General features: G+C 49.2%; 1 protein-coding gene across 1 annotated transcript; it reads left to right on the top strand.

The window, feature by feature from the left end:
- Positions 1–7,557: 7,557 nt before the first annotated feature.
- LOC117840098 (uncharacterized) lies at positions 7,558–9,295 on the top strand. Its single transcript, XM_034720555.2, has one exon. The coding sequence runs from the start codon at positions 7,951–7,953 to the stop codon at positions 8,542–8,544; it is 594 nt and encodes a 197-aa protein (XP_034576446.1). The 5' UTR covers positions 7,558–7,950; the 3' UTR covers positions 8,545–9,295.
- Positions 9,296–13,263: the final 3,968 nt, after the last annotated feature.

Raw genomic sequence — 13,263 nt, forward strand, 5'->3', positions numbered from 1 at the left:
GATGCAGGCGTTGCGGTCAATATCATGCCGTATGCTATGTTCCGGAAATTGGGCAAAAGTGATGAAGATCTGACCAAGACAGACATGATGCTCAAGGATTTTGAAGACAACGTGTCCCCTGCCCACGGAGCACTTTGCGTCGACCTCACCATCAGCAGTAAGACCCTACCCACTACTTTCTTTATCATTAATGGCAAAGTATCCTACAACATGTTGCTCGGTCACGATTGGATACACACGAATTGCTGCGTCCCGTCTACGTTGCACCAATGCCTCATCCAGTGGGTCGGTGACAACATCGAGATAATCACCGCCGATTCCGCCTACAGTGTTGTTGCGGCCGATACGCAACAGTAGAACAGTGAACACGTAAAGTGCATATCTGGCCGAACCTGGGATACCGATTTCCTAAAGGTGTCCGATTTTGGTCTACAGCCGATCCAAGCAGTCAGCTCTGAAGAATTAGATTAGATGGATCAATTCGTCCAGGAAGATGGGAAGCTTGGGCACGGGTTTACGTCGGCCGATTCATTGGAGATGCCTGGTCTAGACCGGTCCATTGTCGAACACCGTTTGCCTATAAAACCAGGGTATCGGCCGTATCAGCAACCCGCACGACGATGCAACCCTAAAATTCTACCTGATATAAAGGCCAAGATTACAAGATTGATTGAAGCAAGATTTATTCGGCACTGCCGTTATGCCGAGTGGATTTCCAATATTGTACCCGTATACAAGAAAAATGGGAAGCTGCGCGTGTGCATTGACTTTAGGAATCTTAATCAGGCTATGCTGATGGATGGGTATCCAATGCCGACAGCAAATGTTTTGATAGACGCCACCGCAGGACATAAAGTCATCAGTTTCATGGATGGTAATGCTGGGTACAATCAAATATTAATGGCCAAAGAAGATATTTCAAAGACGGCTTTCAGGTGTCCAGGCCACCTCGGTTTATTCGAGTGGGTGGTGATGACCTTCGGTTTAAAAAACGCCGACGCTACATATCAACGGGCTATGAATTATATTTTCCACAAGCTTATAGGTGTCCTGGTGGAAATCTACATTGACGACGTCATGGTCAAGTCAAAAGAACATCAAGAACATCTGGCCGATTTGCGAGAAGTGTTGGAGTGCACAAGGAAGCATGGATTGAAAATGAACCTGAACAAATGTGCCTTCGGTGTTTCGACTGGACAATTTCTAGGATTCATGGTCCATGAGCGCGGAGATAGAAATCAATTTAAAGATTATAGCTACCATCAATAAAGTTGTGGCCCCGCAGAACAAAACTGAGCTGCAGTCCCTAATCAGCAAGGTTAACTTTATCAGAAGGTTCATATCCAACTTGTCCGGGCATATTCAAGCCTTCACACCTTTGTTGAGATTGAAACCCGATCAGGAATTCGTGTGGGGAGAAGAATAGCAAAAAACATTGGAAGACATCAAGCAATACCTGGTTTCACCACCAGTGTTGGTTCCGCTGCAGGCTGACAAGCCGTTCAGATTATACTTGTCAGCCGACGAATAGGCTATCGGATCGACGCTGGTACAGGAGTTCAAGGGAAAGGAACGAGTAATTTATTATGTCAGCAGAAGGCTCCTGGACGCTGAATTTTGACACATGTTTTGAATCGGCGTCAAAGGAGGAAAAGATTGGCCGACACGGCAGGCTAAAAGCTACAGTTGGGAATCGACCGATTGGTGCTACAGTATTTCGACCGATTGGCGAACGGAGTTGATGAAGGTCGGCCGATTGGAAGTTGGAGTGGCTTGGCCAGTATGGGCCTAAAGTGGGCTGGAGAAAAGATAAACCTAAGGAATAACTGTACCAGGGTCCTCAGACTTAACAAAGAGAATTCCCTAAAATTTTACACAGATACCCTCATTTAAAAGAAAAGTCACAGCCGAGCCCTCGGGTGAGGCGAACAAGGGTTGGGCGAAACAGATAGGGTCGGGCGAAATGGACAGGGGTCGGGCGAGATGGACAAGGGTTGGCAGGTTACCTTTGGGCCTACTGACGAAGTCTTAGGGTCGGGAGGAAGCAAGCTCAGACGGAACGATGAAAGGCGCTAAGGCTCAGGTGGCGGCGAGGTCTGGCGGTGCTCTGGCGGCAGCGGTGCTTCTTGTGGACAACAAGTGAGCTCTAGCACAGCGCAAAGAAAGCAAGTGGTTGGTGGGGTTGGAAAGGCGGGTGTTGAGCGGAGAGAGAGTTCCTCAAAGAGCTTATGCGGCAGCGCTTGAGCACGAAACAGAGGAGGGTGCGGCAAGGGCAAAGATGGCGAAAGGAACTTCGGTAAGAGGCTCTGGTACCCCTTTTATAGCTGCGTGGAAGTTAACAAGCTCGTGTGGCGTGAGGATAAGATCGAGGGAGAAGGAGTGCTTTGCCTCAGTGGCGATTGGTGGGCGTCTCCATTGGCCGGCGAAGCGGAGCTCCGGGGACAGGATATTACGGCATTGGGCACTGAAGACAGCGCTAGGCAGGCATGGTTTTGCCAGACGAAAGGACTGGTGAGGTCGAGCGCGTCCCTGGTCGCGTCAAGCACCGGATTGGTTGCGGCGACTCGGTATCGGCGGACAGGAGGGAGAGAGGAGCACTGCAGGCGAGGGCGCTGCAGGTGAGGTGACAGGACAAGCGGCAACACTAGCAAGCGTGGGACTAGTGGCTTTGCCGGGGCACGCTACTAGCGAGGCGGGGGAAAAGGAGTTATCACTGCCTGCGCGGTGGTTGGCGATGGCGGTATCGTCACGGGGCACGCGCGTGGGCAGCGCGACTGAGGCACGACGGAAAAGCTGAAAGGTGTTGGGGCGTGGCCCGGGATCCTGGTGAGGAGATGCGCGTGGGAGGCGAGGCGGACCGGCACGGCAGCGGCCAATCTTCGGTCGTAGCGGTGGCAGGGCGCCTGGCGTGGCTGGCAAGGTCTCGGGCGAGACGAGACGGGACGAAAAGGTCTGTAGGGCGCTTCGACGCGCGATTGGGAAGGAGGCGCGCTGATCCATCGTGTCGCAGCCGGCGACTGGGCGAGGCAGCACTCGCCGGTGAGGTCACGCCACGCGGTGGCGGGGCTCTGAAACAGGGCGCACGCGCGCTCTGGCGCTCTTTGCCCGATAGATCCGCGGGATCCCTTTTCTGGGTCCATATTTCAGTCTCTAGCTTTCCCAATTTCCGAACTGCACCACTTCAATTCCCTTAACAAGAGTTGTAGAACTCAGGCCAAGGCCCAACTCTTGTAATTGGACCGAGTCCAAAAACGCAGTGGATTTGGGGATCCAAAGCTCGATAGTTTGGAGGAACACTGGTTTCGGGACTTAGAGAGAACGACGGTTTGCCGGGTTTCAGGGGTCGGGGTGATTTGAGCTGCAGATTTGGGAACCTTCAGAGGCGAATTGGATTAAGGTCCAATTAACAAAGCTAAAAGCAGGGACTTTGTTCTCCAACTTTTATAAAGAGTTTTCTTGGCGTCCTGCTCAACTTTCCAAAGATAGACCCTTCCTAAGGTGCTAGGTTGGGCTGAAAACCAGACTTAGCCGATATAGCTCAAGAAGACTGAGTCAACCAGATTAGGGGCTTGTCTTAAGATTAAACTCGGCTGTGTTAATCTAGGTTGTTACATAGAGTCCGTTCTGAAAGCACTCGATGATGTCTGTTTCTGAAATGTCAACTATAGTGGCCTTCTTTTCGAAGAATCATCGCAAGTAGTCGCGTAGTGTTTCGCCTTCTTTCTGTTTTACTTGACTTAGGTCAATCTTGTTGCCCAGTCTAGCCATGGAGCCGGCATAGTTGTTGGTGAAAGTCTTTGTCAAGTCTGCCCAAGAGTCAATTGATCTAGGCTTGAGTGACTCAAGCCACGTCAGAGGTGCGGGTTCCATGCATATGGGAAAATGGATAACTTTGGTGTCATTATTGCCCCCAGCTGCCTGGACTGCCAACGAGTAGCATCGTAGCCATTGAATTGGGTCTTGCTTGCCATCATACTTAGTGATTCCTGTTGATTTGAACTTTTCGGATAATCTTGTTCTCATTACCCAATTTGTGAAAGCAGGAAAGTGGTTGTAATTGTCGACTTCTCGCTCACGCTGACTGTTGATTATTTCTCATAGATCGCTGAAATTTGATACTTCTGATTTTTTCCGCGATACAGAGCCATAATTCAAAAACAAAAGTTGCGCCTGCTTCGTTGATGAAGACAGGCTTGATGACGACATGTGCCATTGAGCTCATGCTGAGAAACTCGACGAGCTCCCCTACCTGGCGCGCCAGCTGTCGGTGTTTTAGACCGGCAACCCACCTAGGGGGTACCCTAAGTGGTCTTTTATGCGGTAAGGGCTGTCGAGAATCAAGGAGTTGATGGTGACGCAAGGAACATGATTTAGATAGGTTCGGGCCGCTAGATCGCGTAATACCCTACGTCCTGTGGGTTTGGTTGTATTGATCTTAGATGAACTGGAGTTATTGTTTGAGGGGGTCCCTGCCCGCCCTTATATACTCGGGAGGGCAAGGTTACAAGTCTGAATCCTAGTCAGGTACAATTACAGAGTTCTACTCGGCGTGGTCCGAGTAGTTTCCTTATGCACACTTAACTAATCCGAGCGGGATACGCCTACAGCTGCGTAGCCCCTTGTCTTGATCGTGTCCGAGTATGACCCTTAGTGGGCCGTTCAGGGCCTACTCGTGGGCCTGGGGAGCATGCCCAACAGTTCAGAGCTGAGGCCCTCGAGCGCCAGCGTAGCACCGCACGCCCGCTCCTTTCCAGAAGTGATGCTTTCCAACAAGTCGCATTGGGCAGCTAAGGGCTGAGGCCCTCGAGCGCCGGCATAGCACCGCACGCCCACTCTTTTCCGGAAGTGATGCTTTCCAACAAGTCGCATTGGGCAGCTAAGGGCTGAGGCCCTCGAGCGCCGGCATAGCACCGCACGCCCACTCCTTTCCGGAAGCAATGCTTTCCGACGAGTCACACAGGGCGACGAAGGGTTGAGGCCCTCGAGCACTGGCATAGCACCGTACGCCCGCTCCTTTCTGGAAGCGATGCTTTCCGACGAGTCACACTGGGTGGCAAAGGGCTGAGGCCCTCGAGTGCCGGTGTAGCACCGCACGCCCGCTCCTTTCCAAAAGTGATGCTTTCCAACAAGTCGCACTAGGTAGCTAAGGGCTGAGGCCCTTGAGCGCCGGCATAGCACCGCACGCCCACTCCTTTTCGGAAGCTATGCTTTCCGACGAGTCACACAGGGCGACAAAGGGTTGAGGCCCTCGAGCACTGGCATAGCACCGCACGCCCGCTCCTTTCCGGAAGCGATGCTTTCCGACGAGTCGCACTGGGTGGCAAAGGGCTGAGGCCCTCGAGTGCCGGCGTAGCACTGCACGCCCGCTCCTTTCCGGAAGCGATGCTTTCTGACGAGTCGCACTCCCTCTCCTTTCCGGAAGGGCTGAAGCTCTCAAGTGCTAGCGTAGCACCGCACGTCCGCTCCTCTCCTGAAGTGATGCCTTCCGACGAGTCGCACTGGGCGGCTAAGGGCAGCGGCCCTCGAGCACCGGCATAGAACTGCCCACCCAGTCCTTTCTGGAAGCAATGCCTTCCGATGGGAACCGTGGGCCCTTCTAGGGCCATAGCCCCCAAAAGGTGTTCTCGCCTGCCACAAAGCTACCGCATGCCCGCTTCACTCGAAGGCGATGCCCTTCGGGATAAGGACGCTTATGCTCGGCCGGATGCGTTGCCCTTCTAGGAAACATCGACGCAGCAAACAAAAACAGGCCACAAAAATACGAGCGCCTTTCCGGGATCATCTTCACAAATAAATACCACACAAAACTAACAATTTTGGAGCCGCATCACGCAAAAAAATCACCTAGCCTAGGTCACCATGATTGAGATAGTCTAAGAAACTATGGCAAGCACACCCATGGGCACGTGCCCCGAAGCACGACGCGGGCCGCCCCCTAGAAGGTTGTTGCCGAGGAGGGCGACACTTGATTGCGACGAAGATCCTCCCACGAAAACACTGTGCCCAAGGTCCACAGCGAAAGCCTCCCAGGTAGTGCGTTGAGAGGCCGATGTGTCGACACCCTCCGAAGGAGCACCGCTGCCTAAGACCTCCTCGGTGGCCAGGCGTCTGGCGAAAGCCGCGTCCATCTCTACCTGTGGATTGGAACAGTGAATGTCTTGGGGAATTGGGTTAAGATCGCAGTCCGAAGGGACCATCCCCTCCAGAAGGCTTCCGAAAGCTCGGAAGTCTCCGGGGATCCCTTGGACCCGGGATCCGAAGGGTTGCCGTCGGGTAGGAGTCCTGGGCGGAACACGACGGAAACGGGATCGCCGATGAGGCCACAAGGATAGCCAGAAGAGAAAGGGGGAAGGGCTTTCGGATGAGTCATTCAGGACTCCCCCAGAAGCCTTTCGCTCCCCCCGAGGTGTTGCCCCCCTGGGAGAGACGGGTGAAAGGTGGGCCCCGAGAAGAGCGGGCGCTGGCCTTACACATCTCCTAAAGGGAGAAAGGGGGAAGCGTCCGCGTCAACCCTAGGTACGGAGGCCAACCGCACCCACCTCCCGTCCGGAAGATCCCCGTACGAGACCGCCATGTTGGCCCTAGGTACGGAGAACCTTCGTACCAGGGAAGGTTTTGACCTCATACCCCCACCATCGCATCCCAAAGGACCCGGATTCCATTGGTTCTTTGCACGAAAAGGCCCCAACCCCCAAGCCTATAAATAGAAGGGTTATAAGCTAGACACAACATTCTAGCAACTTAGTCCCCTAAAAGTTCTTTGGACAAGTGCCTTGTTTTAGAGCCACCTTCTACCGTTTGGGCATTTTGTAACCACCAACCAGCCTTATACACCTGACTATACACCGGTGTACCGTCCTACCAAAAGTGCTAGACCTTGATAAAGAGCAAGTAGAACCTAAAGAAATCCTGGAAAGAAGGCTAGTCAAGAAAGGTAACAATACCGTTACTCAATTGTTGGTTAAGTGGACAAATCTACCTCCAGAAGCAGCTACTTGGGAAGATGCAAACGTCCTCAAGCAAGCTCTCCAGCGGGGAAAGTTGTCACCAGTAATACTGATGCAAGTGATGCAGCAAAGGAGAAGGCGCCTGAAGCAAGTACGTCAGCGGTGACTGAAAGCGTAAATGAGTGTGTGAATATTGCGTGTGGGCCCTCTGTGGCTGTGTGCATTGAGCTACATAAGCCAATGTTGTATCGAACCTGAACAACGAATATCATATATGTCATCGAGTAAACTGAATTTGGGGTTTCGGCGACATCCGCCTGCTCCTGCTGAGATCCTATCTTCGTCTCCTGATCTGTGTTCTTGCTCACGCTCCCGAGTGATCTCATCGGTGAGCCAAGGGTATTTACACAAAAGTTCATCTACATGAATACTAAGCGTACATATAGCAACCCTGATACAGTATTTTCAAACCAAATCAAAGGCATAGTTCTCAAAATCCATGTCCAAATTCCAAAAAGAACCAAGAACAATCACTCGTATATGTTGAATCTTGAATCCGTCCCTTTCTCTGCGATCTGAGCTAGTGTTCAAGGCTGAATCAATCCATGAAACAAAAGGAGCAGACAGGGGAAGATAGAACAAAACAAGAATGGACAGAAGGCAACCTTATTCAGCGTGGACGGATCAGGAGCCGAGATCGACCGTGGTGAGAAATTGCAGGGAGTCCCGTACATGTCGAGGGACCCGGACATCGAGGCAGCAGCCTCTCGCATACCCCACGCTGCCTCGGTTTTGTTAAACCGATGAACAGGGCTACTGTTAATCAAGATTCCAGCAGCAACGCGCCGTGCTCGTTTCCCTCTATATACTGCTGCCTGCTGGTGCTGGATTTCGATCTGACGGCAACCAAGACAAGCCTCCGCGGACACGAGTCCCCCTAGTTTCGCTAACCACGTCTCGTTTCCTCCGAAAACGGCAAAACCCCACCCCAGGCCCCAAGGAGATGGCTCACGTCGGCGCCGCCGCCGCGGCCGGCGGCAACGGCGAGGCATTCTGGACGGCGTGCCCGCACTGCTGCCACGTGCACCTCTACCCGCGCCCCTACCTCGGGCTCCGCCTCCGCTGCCCGGTCCCGGCCTGCCGCCGCGCCTTCCGCGCCTCCGAGCTTCCCGCCGCGCCGCCCGTCGTCCCCGGCGCCGACATGTACTTCTGCACCTGGGCATTCTTCCCGCTCGGCCCGCCCGCCACCACCGACGCCTGGGTGCCCTTCGCCCCGTTCCACCCATTCAGCCCCCCGCCCTCCCCCTCCCCGTCCCCCGCCCCCGCCCCGAACCCCGCCGCCGCATCCACCGACACGCCAACCCGCCCGACGTCCCGGAGGAAGGTCGGGGTGTGCCTCAAGGGGAGGGCACGGGCCGAGGCGGAGGAGGAAGAGGAAGCGACAGCCGCCGCCGTCAATCTCGAGGCCGGGGCGGCTGGGCTCGGCGAAAGGGACGGCACCGGCATCGACATCGACATCGACATCAACGAGACGGTCGACCTCAGCGACCTGGGCTTCCGCGTCGACGACATGGGGGTGCTCCACGACTTGCCGTGAGGCATTCGTGGACTCGTGAGGCGGAGGAACAAGGGAAAGGTTCTGCCTTTTGATCACAATCTTGTTCTTGCTAATGCTGCTTACTGACTAACAGGCCAACGAGGTGGATGGTTTGTTGGAAAACTTAGAAGTGCATTGGAATCGGCGTATTTTTGCCTAAGCTTAGCTTAGTTTCTGATGGAAATGTAGGGTTCATTGCTGCAAAGCTGTTAGATTTTCTGATTTAACATCATGGCGGTGGAGATGCAGAATGTGGCTCCTTTTGTGTTGATTTGGTGGTGTAAAGTGGGATCCATGCTTAATGCTGCCTCTATCTATATGAAATCATAGTTTCTGTTTCTGCTTGGTTTCATCTGATGGTACTGTTCTCCTGATGGCTCCTTTTGTGTTGACTTGATGGTACTGCCTCTATCGTTGTTTTTTTTTCCTGAAATGAATTGTGAAGTGACAATGCTTTGTGCTGCTCACATGGCTTGATTATGGACTTTCTCATGCAAAGATTATGGGAGTTTGAGACAACTGTCTTGTGTGGACTTCAGGACTTGAAGGTGTAAGCTGGGATTCGTGCTGTCTCTACGAGGAAGTTTACTTAATCTTGCATCAATGTACATAGAATTCTTAGTTTCTGTTTGTGACCAGTTTCATCGGATGGTGCTGCTATCTTGAGGATATCTTTTCAGTTATTGTTGTGTTTGCTGAAATGAATTGTGAGGTTGCCCTAAAATAAAAAAAAAGATTGAGAGATACCAATGCTTGGTCCTGCTCACATTGCTTGTTTGTGGGCTTTCTGATGCAATGGTCCTGTGATTTTGACTCATGTTTAGAAAAATGGTAGGTAAAAGTTTGCTGTTGGTGTGCAATCTAATTGCAATCAATCAGAGAATTAGGCTTTCTGACATTTTGCACCTGTGTAGTTTCATGTTCAATCTAGTACCTTGAAAGTTAAAGTTTTGAGTGGATTTAGATGGCCTCATCTCATAGAACTGGTTATTTGAATTTTTTTTCCATGCATTTGCTAAGGAATCATGTAACATTGCTGCCGCTTTCCGTTTCATTTATGTCCAAGTTTTGTCTGATCTTTGTGTCCCCATCATATGGATACTGTGGCATTTGTTGGTGAAGCTTCTTGTGTTTATTTTCCTTGCTTCATATATATCTTTGGTTAGTGGTGACATAAAGGGGAACTCTTGGCTTATAGTTTTGATATAATATTGTGCCTTCCTCACGATGTGATCTGTCAGGTTTATCAAGTTTGACGGTGCTGAATCTTATTTACAAGAAGGTAAAATCTTCTATGAGTATGGAGTCACACAAATCGTTGCATTTTGTCTCATTTCTGTTCAAGTTGTATGTGATCTATTGATCATGGCAATGACTGTAATGTGGATACAGTTATGCTTTCTTGGTGAAGCTTCTGATGTTCATTCTACTTCCTCGATAAATATATTTGGTTAGTGATGTTATAATACTGGTACCTCTTGGATTGTAGTTATCATATGATAGTGTAGCTGGATCAGAATGTAGGCTCCAAACTTAACCATGTCAGCATCTTATTTATAAAGAAAAACACATATTTGTACCTTATGTCGTGTTGCAGCTTTTTTTTCTTCCATTTTGGATATTTAATGTTTATTTTGCGTTGCTTACAAAAATCTGGAGCAAAGAGGTTGCAACTTTTGCTAAGCTTTTATTAGGCTGCTTGTTTCTTTGTATGTCCACTTTGTGTCAATATTGTGCCTGATGTTTGCTTGACAGAAGTTTTGGGTGATAGCTTCCAGGTGCAACTTAGGATGCTTGAAACATCCACAAAGTCCTACAAGTAACTTTGTATTTGGGTTTTTTTGCTGTGGTGTTATTTTGATTACATGATTCATCTGCCTCTAACTTTAGTTGTTTAATTTGGCATCGATTTGACAGAAGATATTGCGAGGTGATCAGCTATGTGTCGCAGGTATTATATTCTGCATCCTGTCAGTTTGCAGTTACACAAATCATTTTTACGTGTGGCACGATACAGACAACAAGGAAACTTCCAAATGTGAGGTGGGCAGGACAGCTTAGTTTTTCACATGAGATGGTTGACCGGCTAATGTTGAATTTCACTAAACCCCAGGTTTTATGGTTCTAGTGTGGCAGCACCCTAGTATTATGGTATGCATCCCTTAATCCCAAGATTTTTGGTCCTCTTGTTTCCAAAACCCCATTGTTAACGCAAAAAAATATTTAGGCTTCTGCCTTGAACAACACGAAGGACCTGGAAGATCTGCTTAACTTCAGTGCATGCTCTAAATCGACTCGCGAAGGTGCAACGCGTGCTAGTCAATTTGACATGAATGACTAGTCAATTTGACATGAATGACAAGAGAAACGTTAAATTCCTAAGCCGATAGACGGCTAAGCCTTCGAGCTTATTGACAGGTGTTACTTTGAATAAACATCATTTGCAATTAGAATTTTAATGTAATCATGCGGTGTAAATAAACAAAAGCGTTAATAGCACGTGCCATCGGCTACATGAGTCGACAGGCTAAGATAGGTACGATATAAAATAATAAAAATAATAGCCATAAAAGGAGCCTCTGATAACTATGCGCATGTCAAATAAACTAATAGATCTTAATTAATGTCTCGCGCATGTCAAATAAACTAATAGATCTTAATTAATGTCACGAGACGTGTATTGAACTTAGATAAGCTAACACGGACATTAACCTTAATCTGTTAATCTAAAAGATTAGAACACAGTAGCAAAGATCTCATGCCCACCACTTACAACCCGATAAGTTAACAAATCTAATTAATGTCATGAGACATGTATTGAACTTAGATAAGGTAACACAACTGAGAGGGTATTAACTTCGACCCACTAACTTAACAGACAAATTCGTGGCAACAAGGGCTCGCACGCCCAGCCATCAGCTCAATAACGTCATCCCTCTACCAAGAGATCTGGATAAGATCCAGTCGATGCATCGGCTCTCACAACTAGCATTTTAATGTTAAGGATCCGATGGCTAGCAATGCAAGGGGTAGGGACCTAGCATATGTAAAGCAAGTAAAGCATGCAAGATCTAACAAGCCAATACGATCAAATAACTAGTGAACACTTAACAAGATCAAGAAGACAATAAAGACAACTTAATTAGATCTAATCGTTCGATAACTGTGAGCGCTTCATGAAACTAAGAGATCGATACGATGCAACTTAATAAAACCAAACAACTCGATAACTATGAGCAACGTCGAAGACAAATAGAATATTGGACAAAACTTAGAAAGTTCTACTTGCAATCTCAGTTAACTTGATAACTAGTCACATGATAAAAGATTATAATATTGGACGATACCTAGAAAGTTCTGGTACAGATAACGTAATGACTGGGTGACGGTACTTATAAGCTCGCCTGAGATCAAAGCCGATGCAGCCTTGCACGCAAGAAGAGACTCGCCAGTTTCTACTCTACTACTCCTAGGGTTTTGGGGGCGTGGTGCCAAAAGGTTGTATTGATTGATTGATGATTATTCGTTACAAGGCTCATGGGTTTATATTTATACCCTGAAGCAAGCTAAAATCCTAGTCGGTTATGACATGAACCGGTTCAAATGAATCTAAAACTACTATTAAAGATAAATCTCCATGCTTATTTGGTGGAGTCATTTCTGCTTCGGATCGGATCCCTCCCGGTCTTCTATCGGCTTCTGGAACCCGATCGCTCATAGTGGGCCTTGGTCAACATCGAGCCATCAGCGGACCCTTTTTATCTTCTTCATCGGCTGTTAGAACATTATCTTCTTCGATTCGATTGACTCTGATCAAGAATCGGTGTTAACATTTATCCATTTGTTCTAGTTCTTACATCTTGTCAACATAGTTGACATGCATAGTCTTCAGTTCTGAACTTCTGGTCACACATGCATTAAGACGTCTGCTTGTCTCATGAATAAAGCCTTGGTGCTTGGTTCTTGGGGATGGGATGCATGCATGCAGCTGAGCTTGTGTCCAATGATCACGTTGAACCTTTCCTAGATCCACTTGTCAGACCTGATGCTAATTGGCTAAAGGTGAGATTTTTTTTTTTGAAGTGTTACGGGTGGGGTCTTGTTAAACAGATGGCCCATAAAACCCAGGATTAAATGACATTAACCACAATACCCTAGGTTTTGTGACATTAGGATAATATAATGTGGGTGACTCGTCGATTATAGTTTTGTTATAGTATGGCTGGCTCAGAACCTGGACTGTCAGGTCTACCAAGCTCTCAAACACTATTAGATTCACTTTCCATCCAATCCTTTTTATCTCGATTGATTTTGGACCCGGGACTAAAGTGTCTTTAATCCCAGGTCAAAAATGAGCCACCGAAGGGGAGAGCTTTAGTCCCGTTGGAAAGACCAACCGGGATAAAAGCGCACCCCCCCAATAGTCCCGGTTATAATGGGTAGCGGGATGAGGGGGCGTTTTATCCCAAGTGGAAACACCAACCGGGTTTTTAGTCCCAGTTGGTGTTTCCAACCGGGATAAAAAACCCCTTGTCCCACGCAGCCCCCTCTCTCTCCACCTTATCTTCTCATCACCCTTTCCTCACTCCCTTATCCTTGCGTAGGCACCCTCTCCCTCTGTCGGTGCCTCCTCTCCTCCTCTTTCCTCTCTGCGTCGCCACCGCCCCCTCCCCTCCCTCTCTTATCTACCTTCCTTTCTCGCCCCTCCCCCTCTACTCT

The sequence above is a fragment of the Setaria viridis genome, chromosome 9 (assembly GCF_005286985.2).
Source record: "Setaria viridis chromosome 9, Setaria_viridis_v4.0, whole genome shotgun sequence".
NCBI lineage: Eukaryota > Viridiplantae > Streptophyta > Magnoliopsida > Poales > Poaceae > Setaria > Setaria viridis.